We start from the raw sequence: 18,780 nt of genomic DNA on the forward strand, positions 1-18,780 counted from the left end.
TGGTGTAAGAAACAAAGAATAAAAGGTAGCAATAGAAATAAACAATTCCTGGTGTGGTAATAAGTCTATAACAACCATTACATTTGTGGATGTGGAAATGTGGTTCGCTTTGCTAATCGAATCCATCAGTGTATCCGAGTGTCAGTGTGGAGAGAGGGTGGTTGGAAGAAAAGCAAATTATTGATGGGTCCCTCCTTGTTGACCGCACTGTGAAGAGAATACAGACACTGTTAATTTCCACAGAATTATGTAAGCTAGCCCAGTGTGGTAGCGGCACAAAGTCAAAGAGCCTAATTTGCTCTATCGATTCACACTGCGCTGTTCCACACATATGGCGCCGGTCTGTCTGTGTATTTGTCTGTCTGTTGTCTCTCTGTGTATCTACCTGCCCATCTGTCTGTCTGCCCGTTCCATCTATCCTTCCGTCCGTCTGTCTCTCTCTCCAACATGGAGACATGCCAGTCTCTGCTCGTGCAGCACAATGAGGAATGTCAGTCGAATATATAAGTTGACAATGATAAATGAGACAGCGGTATATAAGTACTCATTATTTCCTGACAAAGGAAATAGAAGGAGAGGAATGATATATACTGTGCGGGCCAACATTAGGTGATTTGTAGTGTATTTTTTAATAGACTCCTATGTTATTATGCTCTAACATAATGAATGATATTGATGGAATTTATCACAGGAGACAAGAACTACAGCTTTATGTCTGGGGCAAAACATCATGTACATATGATTAATTTGATTTGAATCATGTCTCGATTAATATGGGTAAATTAAAATGAGGGACAGTTTTACACAATCAAACATGATGTATTTCTATTACTCTATGCAGATACTCCATTGACCGCCATACCGATTTGGAGAGACTGTTCAACATTGATTCTGTTAACGGCACCATTACAACACTGAAAGGCCTCGACAGGGAGATGTCAAAATGGCATAACATCTCTGTTGTTGCAACTGAAATAAGTAAGATAAACATCCTCTTTTTATTACTTTTTTGGCAAAAAATATTGTGCATGTTTGCTAAATTCCGTGGCCTTTGTTATTACACAAATTGTTGTTGCTAGAGGCATTTATGCACTTTTGAAAATAGACAAAGACACATAAATGCGATGCAAAAGCTGCACATGTTCACATACGCCTAGTTAAATAAAAAATGTACAAATCTGCATATGTTCCACCCACCTGGTGTCCCAGGTCTAAATCAGTCCCTTATTAGAGGGGAAGACATTTGTAAAAGCAGCGGAACTGGCTTCAAGGTCCAGATTTCAATTTGAGGGGTCTACTGTATGGTCCTGCTAACACACTTCAAACATCTTGTTTAGGTAACCCTCGCCAAACCACTCGAGTCCCAGTGTTCATCAAGGTCCTGGACGTTAACGACAATGCACCTGAATTTGCCATGTATTACGAGACATTTGTCTGTGAAAATGTCCAATCAGGACAGGTAAAGTAGACATCATAATACTAAGAATGTTGAGGAAAAGCCTGAAGAAAGTACATATGTTTTCGAATGCCTTTTTGTTTCACTATCCACAGCTGATTCAGACGATAAGTGCGGTTGACACAGATGAGCCCCTTGTTGGACATAAGTTTGTCTTCAGCATAAGCTCCTCCAATCCAAACTTCACTATCGTTGACAATGAAGGTAAACGTTAGCCTTCTGTAATTCTTTATTGACTATTAGCATTTACAAGTAGTGAATGATTTGTATCTGGCCATTATCTGTTCATACGGTTCACTGCAAAAAAATGTATTGTAATTTTTGTAGTGCAATACTGGCAGCACATTTCTGTTATTTGATATAGATGTGTCAAGACTTACAGTGTATTTGTCATTTGGATATCAATGGCCTGAAGTACATATATTTTATTTTGAAATAGTTTAATTCACTCACGTATCTTGTATTTTCAAGTTTAAACATAGACTTAAAAAAAAATGTTTTGTTAAATATCCGAAACATACAATATACTTGCAGTGAAGCCCCTCAACAACTACATCATACCAGTCATCAAACAGATTCCCATTCAGAGAGACACACAGAAGCATCCAGGGTCAATTTCCTGCTCACATGAACCACCCCACAGTTCCCCGATAGCTGTCCCTCAACCATTCAAGACCACTCCCACAGTTCCCCCCCCCCCCCCCCCCCAGGGAAAAAAAAAAAATGTAATTCCATTCCTCACCCCCAAGAACCCCCCAATGCACCAACAATCAAGAAAATAAACTAAAGAGAAAAAGGAAAAGAGAAGAAAACAGCAAACAACAATGCACAAATAAAAATAAAACATTTAAAACAAAGGACAGTGGTGTGTGCATATGTATTCACCACCTTTGCCCATAAATAAGATCTGGTGCAACCAATTACCTTCAGAAGTCACATAATTTGTTAAATAAAGTCCAACTGTGTGGAATCTATGTATCACATGATCTGAATATGTATACACCTGTTCTGAAAGGCCCCAGAGTCTGCAACACAACTAAGCAAGGGGCACCACCGAGCAAGCGGCCCCATGAAGACCAAGGGGCTCTCTAAACAGGTCAGGGACAAAGTTATGGAGAAGTACATATCAGGGTTTGGTCATAAAAAAATATCAGAAACTTTAAATCCATTATAAAAAAATTGAATAAATATGGCACCAAAACAGACCAGGCAAGGAGGGCATTAATCAGAGAGGCAACAAAGAGACCAAAGATAACCCTGAAGGAACTACAGAGCTCCACAGCGGAGATTGGAATATCTGTCCATAGGACCACTTTAAGAAGTAAACTCCACAGAGCTGGGCTTTACGGAAGAGTGGCCATTTGGTGTTCGCAAAAAGGTATGCGGGAGACTCCGAAACATATGGAAGAAGGTACTCTGGTCAGATGAGACTAAAATTGACCTTTTTGGCCATCAAGGAAAACGCTATGTCTGGCAGAAACCCAACACATTTCATCACCCCGAGAACCCCATCCTCACAGTGAAGCATGGTGGTGACAGCATCATGTGGGGATGTTTTTCATAGGCCCTGGGACTGGGAATCTGGTCAAAATTGAAGGAATGATGGTTGATGCTAAATGTAATATAAATAAATAATACATTCTAGAGGGAAACCTGTTTCAGTTTTCCAGAGATTTGAGACTGGGCTGGAGATTCACCTTCCAGCAGGACAATGACCGTAAGCATACTGCTAAAGCAACACTCGAGTGTTGGGGAAACATTTAAATGTCTTGGAATGGCCTAGTCAAAGCCCAGACCTCATTCCAATTCAGAATCTGTGGTATGACTTAAAGATTGCTGTACACCAGCGGAACCCATCCAACTTGAAGGAGCTGGAGGAGTTTTGCCTTGAAGAATGGGCAAAAATCCCAGTGGCTAGATGTGCCAAGCTTATAGAGACATACCCCAAGAGACTTGCAGTTGTAATTGCTGCAAAAGTTGGCTCTACAAAGTAATGACTTTGGCGGGGTGAATAGTTATGCACGCTCAAGTTTAGTTTTCTGTCTTATTTCTTGTTTGTTTCGCAAGAAAAAATATTTTGCATCTTCAAAGTGGTAGGCATGTGGTGTATGTCAAATTATACAAACATCCCCCAAATGTTTTTTTTAATTCCAGGTTGAAAAGCAACAAAACAGGACAAATGTCAAGGGGGTGAATGCTTTTGCAAGCCACTATATCTTAGCAAATCAGTAAAATTTTAAGACTAGTTACCATTGTGATCTGTTTCCTATGCACATTAAAATGCTCAGACACAACTACCACATGTCAGTTCAGTTGGTACAGCATTCTTACTAACGGGTGAATATAGCCACTTACAAGGCACGCCTCAAAATATGTTTATAAGCCAGCGATTTCCCCTCCCACACATTTTTTCCCACAATGCACCATCATTTACACAATGCTTCTGTAAATATAGAGCAAACAGCAATACAGTATTTTATTGTTAAATTGTATTGTAATACAATCACAACAATTGCTAACATTGAATACGTAATTACAATATATATTACAGCACACTAATTCATATTTGGTGTTTTATATTACTTGCACTTGTAGAGACTTTAACAAAGGCTTCTAAACTGGCAGTGACTACAGGGAAAAACAGATCTAGAGGACTTAGTTAAACACGCAACCATTACAGGTTTGAGATTTACTGCCTCGCCGATCTGTCCCCTACACATATCAGGGGTGACCTCGGGGGCTTTGAGGTACCAGAATGCATGAAAAAAAAAATCACCTTTATAATAGCATTATTATAGATTTTGCGCACTGGCATAGAGCAGTAGGGTAGAGGTGCTTGCAGAAGTTGCACACATTGGGGAAAAAGTTTGTAGCCTAGGAACGGGATTTATTTTTGCCTTTTATGACTGGATTTCATGGAATTTTACATCATTTTCTATCATTGAAGATTTTAGCAGAATTGTTTTTATTACCTCACAACTGAAATTACAGCCTACTTAGACACTGACAAACTGAGAATCTGAGATCAATAAAAACTACCTTGTCTTGACTCAATCAATAGCCTAGGCCTAGGTGTGTGGAGACACATACAGTGTATTGTACAATATGAGAAGGAAATTTAAGTCCTAAAAAAGCTTTCCAGTTTCACTGACTCACCCAATGATGCGCAGCTAACTCACCGGCGATTGCTGATGCCCTTTTGTCAAAAGCCTCTCTCTTGTTTTACTTTCTGAGACAATACTGTTCACTCAATAGGCATATGTAAAAGTTCATAACATAAACTCAGCAAAAAAATAAATGTCCTCTCGCTGTCAACCACGTTTATTTTTTAGCAAACTTAACGTGTACTTGTATGAACATAATAAGATTCAACAACTGAGACATAAACTGAACAAGTTCCACAGACATGTGACTAACATAAATGGAATAATGTGTCCCTGAACAAAGGGGATCAAAATCAAAAGTAACAGTCAGTATCTGGTGTGGCCAACAGCTGCATTAAGTACTGCAGTGTATCTCCTCCTCGTGGACTGCACCAGATTTGCCGGCTCTTGCTGTGAGATATTACCCCACTCTTCCACCAAGGCAACTGCAAGTTCCCGGATATTTCTGGGGAGAATGGCCCTAGAACTCACCCTCCGATCCAACAGGTCCCAGATGTACTCAATGGGATTGAGATCCGGGCTCTTTGCTGGCCATGGCAAAACACTGACATTCCTGTCTTGCAGGAAATCACAAACAGAACGAGCAGCATGGTTGGTGGCATTGTCATGCTGGAGGGTCATATCAGGATGAGCCTGCAGGAAGAGTACCACATGATGGAGGAGGATATCTTCCCAGTAATGTACAGCGTTGAGATTGCCTGCAACAAGCTCAGTCCGATGATGCTGTGACACACCGCCCCAGACCATGACGGACCCTCCACCTCCAAATTTAATTTAATTTTTTATTTTACCTTTATTTAACTAGGCAAGTCAGTTAAGAACAAATTCTTTTTTTCATTGACGGCCTAGGAACAGTGGGCTAACTGCCTGATCAGGGGCAGAACGACAGATTTGTACCTTGTCAGCTCGGGAATTTGAACTTGCAACCTTCCGGTTACTAGTCCAACGCTCTAACCACTAGGCTATCCTGCCGCCCCAAATTGATCCCGCTCCAGAGTACAGGCCTCGGTGTAACGCTCATTCCTTCGACTATAACCGTGAATCTGACCATCACCCCTGGTGAGACAAAACCGCGACTCGTTAGTGAAGAGCACTTTTTGCCAGTCCTTTCTGGTCCAGCGACGGGGGGTTTGTGCCTGTAGGTGATGTTATTGTCGGTGATGTCTGGTGAGGACATGTCTTACAACAAGCCTACAAGCCCTCAGTTCAGCCTCTTTCAGCCTACTGAGGACAGTCTGAGCATTGATGGAGGGATTGTGCGTTCCTGGTGTAACTCAGGCAGTTATTGCCATCCTGTACCTGTCCCGCAGGTGTGATGATCGAATGTACCGATCCTGTGCAGGTGTTTTTACACGTGGTTGCCACTGCGAGAACGATCAGCTGTCCGTACTGTCTCCATGTAGCGCTGTCTTAGGCATCTCACAGTACAGACATTGCAATTTATTTCCCTGGCCACATCTGCATTACTCATGCCTCCTTGCAGCATGCCTAATGCACGTTCACACAGATGAGCAGGGACCCTGGGCATCTTTCTTTTGGTGTTTTTCAGAGTCAGTAGAAAGGCCTCTTTAGTGTCCTAAGTTTTCATAACTGTGATCTTAATTGCCTACAGTCTGTAGATAAAAGTGTCTTAACAACCGTTCCACAGGTGCATGTTCATTCATTGTTTGTGGTTCATTGAACAAGCATAGGAAACAGTGTTTAAACCCTTTACAATGAAGGTCTGTGAAGTTATTTGGATTTTTACGAATTATTTTTGAAAGACAGGGTCCTGAAAAAGGGACTATTTTTTTTTTGCTAAGTTTATTTGGTGAGCCTACAGGCTGATTAGTCTTCTCTTTTCCGCAGGAACCATTTGCTCTCCAATCAGTCTTTTCCCACACTTGTATTTGAAATATCCCAAAAGGCCTGTTTTGGCTGCATGTCATTTTACAGCAGTGTGGCAGAATGCCATTGAGCCCCCAACATGCATTGCTCTTTACAGTACTGTATTGTCATATATAATTATAGTAGCTAACTGTACATTAGATGCTGTAAATTTACAGCAATTTCTTACAGTGAGATGTATTATGTACTTTTTTGTGACCTATGGAGCTGCAACGATACAAGCTTTAGGGGGACCATTTGTTCAAAACATTACAAACTACCTTTAATTTCTCGAATCCTCTATTTCTTTCCTCTGCAATCCACCCCTTAGATAACACAGCCAGGATCCTGACTCGGAGGGCAGGATTCAGCCGCCGTGAGATGAATACCTACCTACTGCCCGTGGTGATCTCGGACAATGACTACCCTATCCAGAGCAGCACCAGCACTTTGACTGTGAATGTGTGTGCCTGCGACAGCCGGGGGAACATGCAGTCCTGCAACACTGAGGCTCTGCTGTCTGCGGGGCTGAGCACTGGAGCCCTGGTGGCTATCCTGCTCTGTGTCATTATCCTCTTGAGTAAGTATTACTATCAATTACACTGGTACAGACAGTCAACGGCTTTGTGTAGAGCCCATAAGGCTCTGTTCAAACGTATAGGGAATATGGTGCCATTTGGGAGACACCCAAATCAGAGTCAGATCACTCAAGTAATCTTCTTAAGTCTAAACACACGGTAGTGTGTGGAGGTAATTATTATGGGCTGTGTTGGACTCACAAATAAATATACTGCACTGTGCTGAACAGGTCTGTAGCCACAAAGTCCTTCGACAGCACTTAAATCCACTGTGCTACTTCTGTGACTCCTTCTTCTTTGTGTGTATTCCTTTCATCATCATTCTTCAACTAAAGATAGTTGAATGTAGGACCACTCGCTGAGGCATACTTTGCTGGTTGCTTGTGTAAATACAGTGTGTTTCCTCATGAAAATGGCGTAGCGGGATGAAAGCTATCATTAGTGGATATATCCACTTGACAAAAATGTTTGTGTTTTTCCGTGCTAAAGTAGGTCACATGCTATTTCCTGACTTCCTAAAGCACCACTTCAGCCCCCTTTGTGAGCTAATGCAGTATTGTAAAAGCACACAGTGCAAAACTGCAAGTATGCATGTCATTTTCCACTGCAAAAAGCAAAAATATGTAGTGCTTATGTTCAAGGGTATATAAATAAGTAATGGCCAAAAAACTGACTTTGAACCTGGTACTGCACTTGGCCAAGCATAACCCCAGTGCCACCAAAGCAGCATCATATAGGAGGAGCCTATTTAAGATGTTGATCAATTCAATTATCCCATTAAAAGTCATGACAGTGACCTAACGGCAACATACATATCCACTGAGTTTTCTTTGTGTACTTCACTTCACATCGTGCCTAAGAACAGCCCTTAGCCCTGTGTTATACACAATATTACACAGGTTCTAATGTGCCTGAGTGTGTATGCTAATCTTCCTCCTCACGCGATACTGCAGAGACCCAGCTCATCTATTGATGTGTTCACCTCTTCATGTGTATGCTATCTTTCTTTCACAAACACCTGTTTTATGATCTCCACTTAACTAGAATCCTGTTTGCATCCTCACCAAGCAACTGATTCCTAGCTAGCAAATTAAGTATTGACATTTCTTCCACTGCATGCCTGTTCCTCCTCACAGTCTCCCTTCACTTGTCTGTCTCACACTGAAGAGAGCTCAACTGTAGCTCTGGCTTCTGGCTCACTCAGATTGGAAGTGCTGAAGGTTGAACCCCATGCTTGCCTTTTGAGCGAAATATCATGACATCTGCTCATTATCCAATGGTTCTCGCTTGAACCCCTATGACAGGCTGTCTAATTCACCTCTACTGTGCCTCCGACAGACAGGCAGGCAGGCAGTAGGCACTGAGCTAGAACGGTTTGCCCTCCTGCTTGTCCTCCTCTTCGCCACCCCAAACCGCCCAAAACCACAGCATGGGTCAGTCAGAAAGTTCTGGTCACAGGGCATGTAAAGAGCCCCTCCTGCAGAGAGAGCTTTATAATTAACACCTAGGTGGGAGGCAGGTAGAGCACTACAGCACCTGCTGAGAGGTGGAAAGAGGAGGAGGAGGAAGAGGAGGAGGAGGGAGTAACACTGGCTGGAATTATTTTTGCTATTTTTGCTCCTTTTTCATGAAAATAATGAGCTGGACCCCATAAAAATCCCACACTCTCATAGCGCCACTCTCTGGATGCAAATTTCTGCTCATGCTGGTAAGTTTTGATTAAAAGTCCTGCTCAGAAATGAAAATATGGTAAGATGCATTTAATCATGTGTGTAAGTGTAGTCTGACTTGAGAGAGAGAAAAAAGGAGGCACTCTTTCAAATGCTACAGCTTTTCTACAGTGAATGTGAAGTTAAGCGGAAAAGAGAAAGAAAATCTTTTCTGCTGAATCTTTAATAAAAGGAGGTGAGTGCCCTCGGCAGTGCAGCGGATTTATCACTGATAGCAAATGCGTCTTTCTCTCTTCTGTGCATTTCTGAATCTCCTTAATGCATGACACATGTATCGAAGCCCACTCCTCTCCCATCTCATACTCAAGTTATTCTCTCTCTTTGTTGTCTATAGTGATCGTGGTGCTGTTCGCTGCCCTGAGGAGGCAGCAGAGGAAGAAGGAGCCTCTGATCATCTCCAAAGAGGATGTGAGAGACAACGTCGTCAGCTACAACGATGAAGGGGGTGGAGAGGAGGACACCCAGGCCTTTGATATTGGCACGCTGCGCAACCCAGAGGTGATGGACGCTAACAAGCTGCGCAGGGATATCATCCCAGAGATGCTATTTCCCTTCCAGAGGACATCTCCTATAAAGGATAACGCCGACGTCAGAGAATTCATTCATGGGAGGCTTTATGAGAACGACTCGGACCCCACCGCGCCGCCCTACGACTCCCTGGCCACCTACGCCTATGAGGGGAGCGGCTCGCTAGCCGAGTCCCTCAGCTCCCTGGAGTCAGGATGTGTAGAGGGGGACCAGGAGTACGATTACCTCAGCAACTGGGGACCCCCGTTCAAAAAACTAGCAGATATGTATATAGGGAAGGACACGGCGAGAGAAACCTAGATCATAATTAGGCCTATACGAAAGCAGCTCATCATCAACGTCATGTCTCAATAATCTCTCTCACACACTTTCCTGCCACCCATCCATTGATTCATATGAATGGTCAAGTAGATTTCAAGACTTGAACATTACTCTCAACACTGGTGGTGACATTTCTCACAGTTTTACTGTTTTTGGTATAATCAGTAAAGATGCCTTTGAATTTTAGGAAATTTTGTGAACAATGGTGTGGACAATGTGTTTTGTAACTGAGGAACGAGATAGTAGTCTTGTATACTATCAATGTTTAATGGGAAAACATATTCATGAAAAAAAGTAAAAAATATTAAAAAATGCTTTTCCAGCAAATTACATTTGAAATAGATACATGTATGAACTGTTTTTCCATGATGGACATACTATATCCTATTCACTATCTTTGTTTGACAAACAATGTTCATGTGAACGGTTGGTAAGGTTTATTCGTCAAACTGTGGATACATTTCATCATAGGTGTACAATGTAATAAGGACGTGTACGTTGTAGGGTAACTGTTACACACTGAATTCATGTTGTTTGATTGCCAAGTCATATTGTTTTATATTTATATTTTTATACTTATTTTATTAATAAAAATTCCCCAAAAACACTTCACTTTTTCCCTATTTTTCCATAGACATGCTTTGGCCTCTATAAAATATACAATGATACATCATATCAGTGTAATTTGGTAGCATTGCTGTTCAGCAGATGATGCATATTGTAAATCTTACATGGCCACATCTGAACTACAGGAAACTGTACGTGAGCTACAACCAGTGGTGATTTTAGCATGTAAATCTTGGTGTGGCAAAAAAATTAAAAAAATGTAGGATGCATGCCATCAAAGCGACTACACAACACAGCACTAAACAATACATGAATTGCACTATAACAGTGACAAATATGCCCACAAACTGTTAGGGCCTACATAAAGCTGTCCCAACAGCAGAGTCTCAACAGGAGAGTCCCAACACCTTACAACTGCTACACCTGGCTATCAGCAGAGACTTGTCTGGCAGCGAAACAGTTCATTCATAGTTCATTCAAATAGCTGTTCATTCAAATAGCTGATATGGCTGACTTGCTTAAACAAATGTGGTTTCTACTGACAATTAAGATGTACAAACTATGGCATAATGGGACGACAAGCGGATAAGAGGCAGTCCGTAATTTCGATTAAGACATTAATAAGCGTGCGACGAAGGACATAGTCAATATAACTATTTGTTCAGCACTTTTGAAATGTACAGCGACAGCATTCAGAACATGGGCCGTTCTTACAGTGTACTCCCTGCACACCAAGTCATAACCGTAGGATAAATAAAGGAGGCATAATAGCAGAATCTCTTACAAAATTCAATGTTTACATTTCTCTAAAACAGGTTACAGGCTACATGTGCACCACCAAGTTAGAACAGTAGGCAAAATTAGGGGGGTAAATAGACAAAATTATTATACACTGAATAGCAGGCCAACGTTAGTGGTTGCTTTGCAATGCTTGCAGTTATCCACTGATGTCACGCTGGTATAAAGGATTTGGAGACAGGCGCAGGAATACATAATCTGGGTTTTTAATACACCCAAAACAAACATGTATACAAAACACTGAAAGGTACCTAAACAAAAGAGTGAGGGTAAACCTCGTAGAACGACACGGGGCAAGACCCGTAATACACAATGCACAAAACACGCAGCACAGGCTGAGACAATGCATAGGCACTCACACAACCAACGGACATGGGAACAATAATCGACAACCCAATTGGGGAAACAAAGGGCATATTTATACAAACACAACCAGTGAGGAATTGGAACCAGGTGTGCGTAATGACAGTTCAGTGCAGCCTAGAAGGCCGGTGACGTCGACCTCTGGAAATGGTGAACAGAATGAGCAGCATAACGGGGGGGGGGGGGGGGGGGGGGATCCGTGACAAATGATTCCTTCCAATCCACTGATTGTTGAATTTGCAACTTGTTGTGTAATGTTTATGTTCAATGGCCGATGAGCACTGATGCGTTTTATCTATAATTTCTCTTCCTTATTTCTCCTTTGACGAGGATTTAAAAAGATTTGCCATGATGTTGCCCTCTTTGGGTGTGGCATGCCCCATCCCCATCCCCCTCTCCCTGCCTCCCCCTTTCCTCCTTCAACTAGGCTGCTGTGGTCAGAGAGACGTCATAAATTCCTGAAGATCTCCTCATGGACACGCAGTATAGAGAGAGTACATTTTCATAGAGAACAGGGGAACTTCTTCCACCTCACATAACTCGAGGTCCGAACAAATGTCATGTTACGGAGAAAGTATAGAAGATCGGTAAAGAATCCAGCTACGAACTGGTCCGTTTGTTACAACTTGGGGAAGATCATGGGAGACAGTGTGGCCACATTACCATAACGCTGTTTATATAATAGCCTCAGATATAAGGTTTACATCTAATTGTTGTATAAGATGAATGAGTGAGTATGATACTGTTTACACAATTTTACAATGTGATTTTGGACTGTTTAATGAAGGAAAATTCAAAAAGGGATTTGGAGTTAACTAAATCAGAGGACCGCCCCTGAGCCCAGTTAGGGTCAGGTGTCCTGGGACAGCCCTTTTCTGCAATTCCGAATAAAACCCAACTTTGAGAAATTATCACCAGACCATGTTTTTCTCCATTAGGAGAGGACAAAGGTTGCAAACCATTGCTGAATCTTTTAACCGTACCACGTGGTTAAACTCTTCGACTATCGATACCGACAGAATAAGAACAAGTCTTTGATATTAATTACTAGTCTGCAGCTAGGAATTCGGTATCATTGAATGCGAAGAACGACAACCGCCGAAACATCCATTCTATAACAAATGAATGAATGTTACTCTGAACTATCCCCTCTAACCAAGACAGAGAGAGAGAGAGAGGGAGAGAGACGGACAATTCCTCAAAAGAAACAAACTTTTCACCAGCGATCAAGACGACACACTGAGCGTAAATATATATATTGATTGCAATTGTTCCCGAATGAGTGAGCGTTCATGTGTAAAGGATTAACATTTCAGTTGTTATAATTATTAACTATGAATTGACTTCTTAGTCGACCCCCACTTCCCCTTTTGTCTAGCCCACTAGGGCACATTCTCCTATCATTTCTTGTAACGACATTTACCTTGTTTGTTTGTGCATTTCTGTGAATTACTTAATAAAGTAATAGTAATAAATAAATGATTTAAGACAATTGATGTATGGATGACTCATAGTGAAGACTAGGTACGTGCAGATAACCAACAATTTACGACGTTTGGAATGAGACTAACGTGAGGTAAAGTAAATAATTAATTAATTCAAAGACTAATTGATCAGATAAAATATCTGAAAAGTTATTTTAGGAAATGATAACTTTGTAATCTGAATATTTTTCCGACTTCCTAGTTAATTACAATTACATGATTAATCAGTTGATCGCGTAATAATAGTTACAGAGAGTCTTCAATTTAATGATAGTAAATACACGACACATTTATGATGATGACTATTAGCTAAGATTTTGAAAGTAAGATGTTTACATCTCCAATCAAAGCTACTGTACATACAACGGATTTGACGCCATTTTATCTGTGGCCAATGATCTTGAGCTTTCTTGGAAGGGCTCTTCTAATGTAACTCTATGGCAGGACCCAAAGGGCTTAAATGTTCGATGTCTACTTTTACTAAGGACTTTCACTTGTGACGTAGTGTCCCCATGAGTGACAGAACACTGAGCCAATCACGGCACAATGCTCCTATTTTCTGCTGGCCTGCCCTACCACCACAGAAAGCACTGAGCTAGGCTGAAACACCTGCATTTTGGAGCTGCCTTATTCAAGAAAACAACAGAGACCATGTTTGTATGATGCTTTATTAACTCAATTATATATATATATATATATTTTTTTTTTGTATATTGTGACACGCATTAATGACAAAATAACATGCAAAATAGGCAAGCCCCCCCAATTGTTTTTAAAATATATAATTTATCAGAGCAATTTTTTTTGTTGCTAAAAATGTGGGGCTTAAAACAGGTCGGGCTCTGCTAGGGAGGTATTTTATAAGATAATCAACAGCTCTCCCTTTGTGGACATATTTTCTCTTGATGAATTAGTTCTCTATTTCCCCCCCATCCAATTTATTACATTCCAGCTATCTTTCTCTCTCTTCCCTCTGAGGTTACTCACAACATTAACTTCCTACTTGTTTAGTCCAAGCACAATTATGGATAATGTTGCTCTATGCATATTTTGAAACGAGTGGAATCATATCCAATATAACAAATGGATGTGTCCCAAAATGGCACCTTATTCCCTCATGGTGGGTAAACTCTTTGAAAAAAGGGTTCCAAAAGGGTTATTTGGCTGTCCCCATAGGAGAACCCTTTTTGGTTCATGGTAGAACCCTTTTGGGTTCCATGTAGAACCCTCTGTGGAAAGGGTTTTACATGGAACCAAAAAGGGTTCTTCAAACTGTTCCCCTATGGGGACAGCCAAATAACCCTTTTAGGTTCTAGAAAGCAACATTTTTCCAAGAGGACACAGACAATGCAGAGTACTCAGATTTACAAACATAAATCAGGAGTTTAACTAAATAAATAATCTACTTACCGCACAAGCCACAGTCCAAGCAGCAGTCCAAGCCACAGTAGTCCAAGCCAGAGTCCAAACTTTGAAGTATACATGTGGGGTTGGTCATGATTAGCTTTACAATATAATAATGTTTTATCTCTTTGAAGTGCCATTCCTTATGGCGACACAACATGGTTACTCATGAAGTCTCCATGGTTAGCTAACATTCTCATCTCATGCTAAAACTAATAGTATTAGCAGTAATAGTATTACTATTCCTCCAGCAAGATGGTGTCTTGATTTATGATAGACACACTGACTGCTATTGACAATGTGGGAGTCTATGGCAGTAATAGTACACAGTCATTTACCAGATGATTTTATCCAAACTGACTCACTGTAAATATCACACCCCTTTTGACAGTGAGTAAAAATCAAGTAACATTCTACCTTTCCTTTTTAATTGAATTGATGCCTTATCCAGGAATATACTACATCTGTAGAACAACATCGTGTCATTATTGGAGCCACCCAAGACATTTGATTACAAGCACAATTGGAGCTGTAGATTCAGAACAAAGAGGGGGACTACTGAGAGACCCGACCAATACTACAGTATGCCTTTCTGAATAATGCATTCGGGCAGAGAGACACGCCAAGGTGACTGCAAAGACGTGCCACTGTCACTGGCCATTACCTTTAGACTTGGCCTGCATCCCAAATGGCACCCTATTCCCTATATAATGTATTATATCTGGTCAAAAGTAGTGTACTATAAAAGGAATAAGTTGCCATTTTGGACACAAAGGCGGTAATATGGCGCACTATGAATCATCCATGTCGTTTGTGGCCAAAAAGTATGCATTAATATTCCAAGCACCACATCAGTACTATGCAGCATTAGTTATGGTGTGATATCAGTGCTGTGAAGTGGGAGAGACCTATATCTAAGGTCAATGTATTTTCCATTATATTTAGTGAGGTAGTCTGATTATAAGTTGTATGTGTAGCAGCTAGCCTAGTCAGCACAGTGAAGTCACACTTTACCAGTCTATGACGTTTGGATGCTGATGTAATAGAGGCCTATGGGGTGTTTCTTGAATTGCGGAGGCATTTTCAGTCCTTCACCTTTAGATCCATGAAAGACACTTTAAAATGAAAAATAGTTACACATCATACATGTTTTTGCTTATATTCAACTGTTTATCATTGATACAACATAATCCAGTAATTTATAGTGCAAAACGTTAAGCATTGTTTAAAATGGGCTTGTCCCAGTAGTGACCAAGTAGAGTTGCAGTGACACGTTTTGGGGATTTAGAGATATCTATTATTTTGAACACTAGAAAGTAAACAAGAGTATTTCATATATAGTATAGATCAATAAAAAACAAAGGCGGCTTTTAAAATACCTACTTTTTCTTTACAAATATAAAATGTGTATCTCAGTTTTATGTCATTGGTGTTATCACCTTGAAAATCATTACAAAGATACACAAGGACCTTGAGCATTTCCTCCAGTGGCAAACTGTTACTGGGGGAGGGGTCTATATTAAATACAATTCTTGCCTAATTGCACCCTTTTAGTTTGTCATACATTTTAGGATTCCATTTATCATTTGGGGTTTCTGAATCCAAGTGTCACTTGGTATTGCTCAATGTTAATAAAGGGAAATTACATTGTGAGAAAAATGATTAATCATATATGTTCAATGGGTTAATGACCTTAGCTTTGAGAATATGTGGATTCTATTTCCAAAAATCGAAATTTACCTCAAATGTATCATTGGTGTGGCCATCATTGGTGTTACTGCTCCTACTGGTGACACAATGTTATCATAATGGTAAAAAGGTCATTAAGCTACCATATTAGTTCACTTCGAATGTGTAAGATGCCTTTAAATTTGACAAAATCTAGGAAAAATGTGCTAAACATTTTTTCTTTATTTTTTGCCGTACCCAAATGCCACCACAATTCAATAACTTTCTAAAGGTACTGTATGTACTGTAATAAGCCATAAGGTTTCATAAATATGTTTCGCAAACAGCGTGAACATACATTTTCTTTTTAAATAATAGGGATTCAATCAAAATGCACGTAAATTAAGCTACCTTCAAGTAAAGTGCAATGTCCTTGTCTATAATGTGTCTTTGATTGATTTCCAGCCTTAGAGTAGGTAATGCTTGCATTTGTCCATGTTCATTTTTACTATTGTGGTACACCGAAGGACACAACACTATTTGATGACATGTCTATGCTAGATAATAGGGATGATAAGTGACTAAATACACAACAGGCTGTCACCTTGAATTACCATAGCTTATTATTAAAATGTACCTTTCACAGTAAAAAAGAGAAGCATGTCCTCAAGGAGAGGTGGTAATAATTGAATCTGCCTCCCAAAAGTGTGTTGGTCAAAACAGTAGTCTTAATCTTGATGCAGTCTTAATCAGAGGTGCATCAGGCGTTGGGTTCACATGGCTTGCTCATTCGAGAGCAATAACCCATGTGGTGCACTGAACTGTGGGAAACGTTAGAGTCGCTAAGTCTGTGTCCCAAACGGATCCCTATTCCCTATATGAAGAGTTTAATTCGAAAACGCTATTTCAGAATTATTGGTAAATTAGCCTTAATTGTTTAAATAAATTATTAATGATGTGTATATTGGTGTATATTTCACTATCAAATGTTTTAAATGTAACCTTTATTTTACTAGTTAATAACAAATTCTTATTTACAATGAAGTTCTACTGTTGAACAGTGGGTTAACTGACTTGTTCATGGGCAGAAAGACAGATTTTTACCTTGTCAGCTCAGGGATTTGATCTAGCAACCTTTAGTCTATCCCAATCATGGCATGGGGTTGTTCCTTTATTTAACTAGGCAAGTCAGTTAAGAACAAATTCTTATTTTCAATGACGGCCTAGGAACGACAGATTTGTACCTTGTCAGCTCGGGGGTTTGAACTTGCAACCTTCCGGTTACTAGTCCAACGCTCTAACCACTGGGCTACCCTGCCGCCCCAAAATGTAATAAACAACTACATGTTTTATAAAGATCTGTACAAATGATACATTTGTGACATCAATATTATTCAATACAGTAGTATGAGATCTGCATGTAAAACATTTACATTTGACATTTTAGTCATTTAGCAGATGCTCTTATCAAGAGCGACTCATACATTCATCTTATACAGTAGAACCACATATCAGTCAAATATACAGGATACAAACAATGGATATAATAGCGTTTTGCTAAAAGAAAAATCATACAGCTAAAACCTATGAAATAAAAATCTGAGAACAGTAATATTTTACACACACATGAAGGTACCCATAAGCAATCATTTCTGATGAAAAACACAAATGTGAAAAAACTGTGGATATAGCGTATTGGATATAAACTCTTCATATAATGCACTACTTTTTATTAACAGGGCCCATAGGGGATTTAACCGCTGCATAGGGGATAGGGTGCTGTTTCAGACGCAAATTAAAACACCACAGAGGGGAATAACTCACATCTAGAACTTACATGTTCCACCTCCCTCCCTCACATGTGGCAGCTTGTGAGTACTTATGTTATGCATATCCTGTTTGCATGTCATATGGAATAATACATGGCAGATACCTTATTATGGTGAGGATTCCCAGGGTAAGCAAATGCTCTAGTGCTCACAGTGCACTTTAAGTGCAAAGCGGCAGATGACAATCACTGATCTTTTTTTCCCACACTTTAACTTCCTCAGATGTGACAAGCATTTGGATGTAACAAATTGCTTTCTAACCCGAGGCCATTGTGGCTTCTGATGTCTTGTCAAGTCACCATCTTCAGAATGGTTCAGAATTGTGTCTCTAATGTTAGCATTATTTTGTGCCACTAGTGTGTGTGTGTGTGTGTGTGTGTGTTAGGAGTATAGTTTCACAACATCGGTTTTGTACCACCCCATCGATTGACTCTCTATGACTTTGATATCTCTCATGTCTTGAAATAGTCACATCAGCAACTCTGAGAAAAGGTCTCTCAGATATGATAGAAGATAACTTAGTACTGTCTTCCTCACATGGGATCCTCCCCTGTGTTATTCTCATAGTTTGAACATACACTGCTCTATGCAGCGTAAATAATTGCCTGCAAGCACGTTGAAGCAACTACATCCAAAACTTTCTTTATTTGGGATGTTATTGTACCCCCTGTGAAGCAGACGAGAAGAAGCGAGAAATGGGTTGCATGTCAAGTTGTATAATACATTATATTTTTTATGATGGATCAGGTTTGAAAATCGCAGAAGGGAATCATTTTTCTGAGTCAGGCATGGACCGCTAGGCCATAGTGATCAATAATTCAGGTGAAGTATTGGCATGTGGATGGGATGTGACAGGCTGGGGCAGGGAATCCAGACCACCTGAGACATGGTGGGGTCCTGGAGGAGTGGGAATGGCTCTCCCTGTCACAGTGTATGCGTCCCAAATGACACCCTATTCCTTATTTAGTGCACTACATTTGACCAGGGCCCTGGTAGAAAGTAGTGCACTATATAGGAAATATGA

At 40.4% G+C, this 18,780-nt stretch overlaps 1 protein-coding gene across 2 annotated transcripts in view; it reads left to right on the forward strand.

Moving 5' to 3' along the window:
- Nucleotides 1-10,250, forward strand: part of LOC110490016 (cadherin-10) — a 48,890-nt gene extending 38,640 nt beyond the window's left edge. For both annotated transcript variants that reach the window (XM_021563092.2, XM_036944303.1), the window contains 5 exons: nt 842-978; nt 1,338-1,459; nt 1,552-1,660; nt 6,818-7,066; nt 9,129-10,250. In XM_021563092.2, the coding sequence (XP_021418767.2) occupies nt 842-978; nt 1,338-1,459; nt 1,552-1,660; nt 6,818-7,066; nt 9,129-9,622 (1,111 nt within the window). In that variant the 3' untranslated portion in view covers nt 9,623-10,250. The remainder of the gene's footprint in view (nt 1-841; nt 979-1,337; nt 1,460-1,551; nt 1,661-6,817; nt 7,067-9,128) is intronic.
- Nucleotides 10,251-18,780: the final 8,530 nt, after the last annotated feature.

Source organism: Oncorhynchus mykiss, chromosome 15, assembly GCF_013265735.2.
Source record: "Oncorhynchus mykiss isolate Arlee chromosome 15, USDA_OmykA_1.1, whole genome shotgun sequence".
Lineage (NCBI taxonomy): Eukaryota > Metazoa > Chordata > Actinopteri > Salmoniformes > Salmonidae > Oncorhynchus > Oncorhynchus mykiss.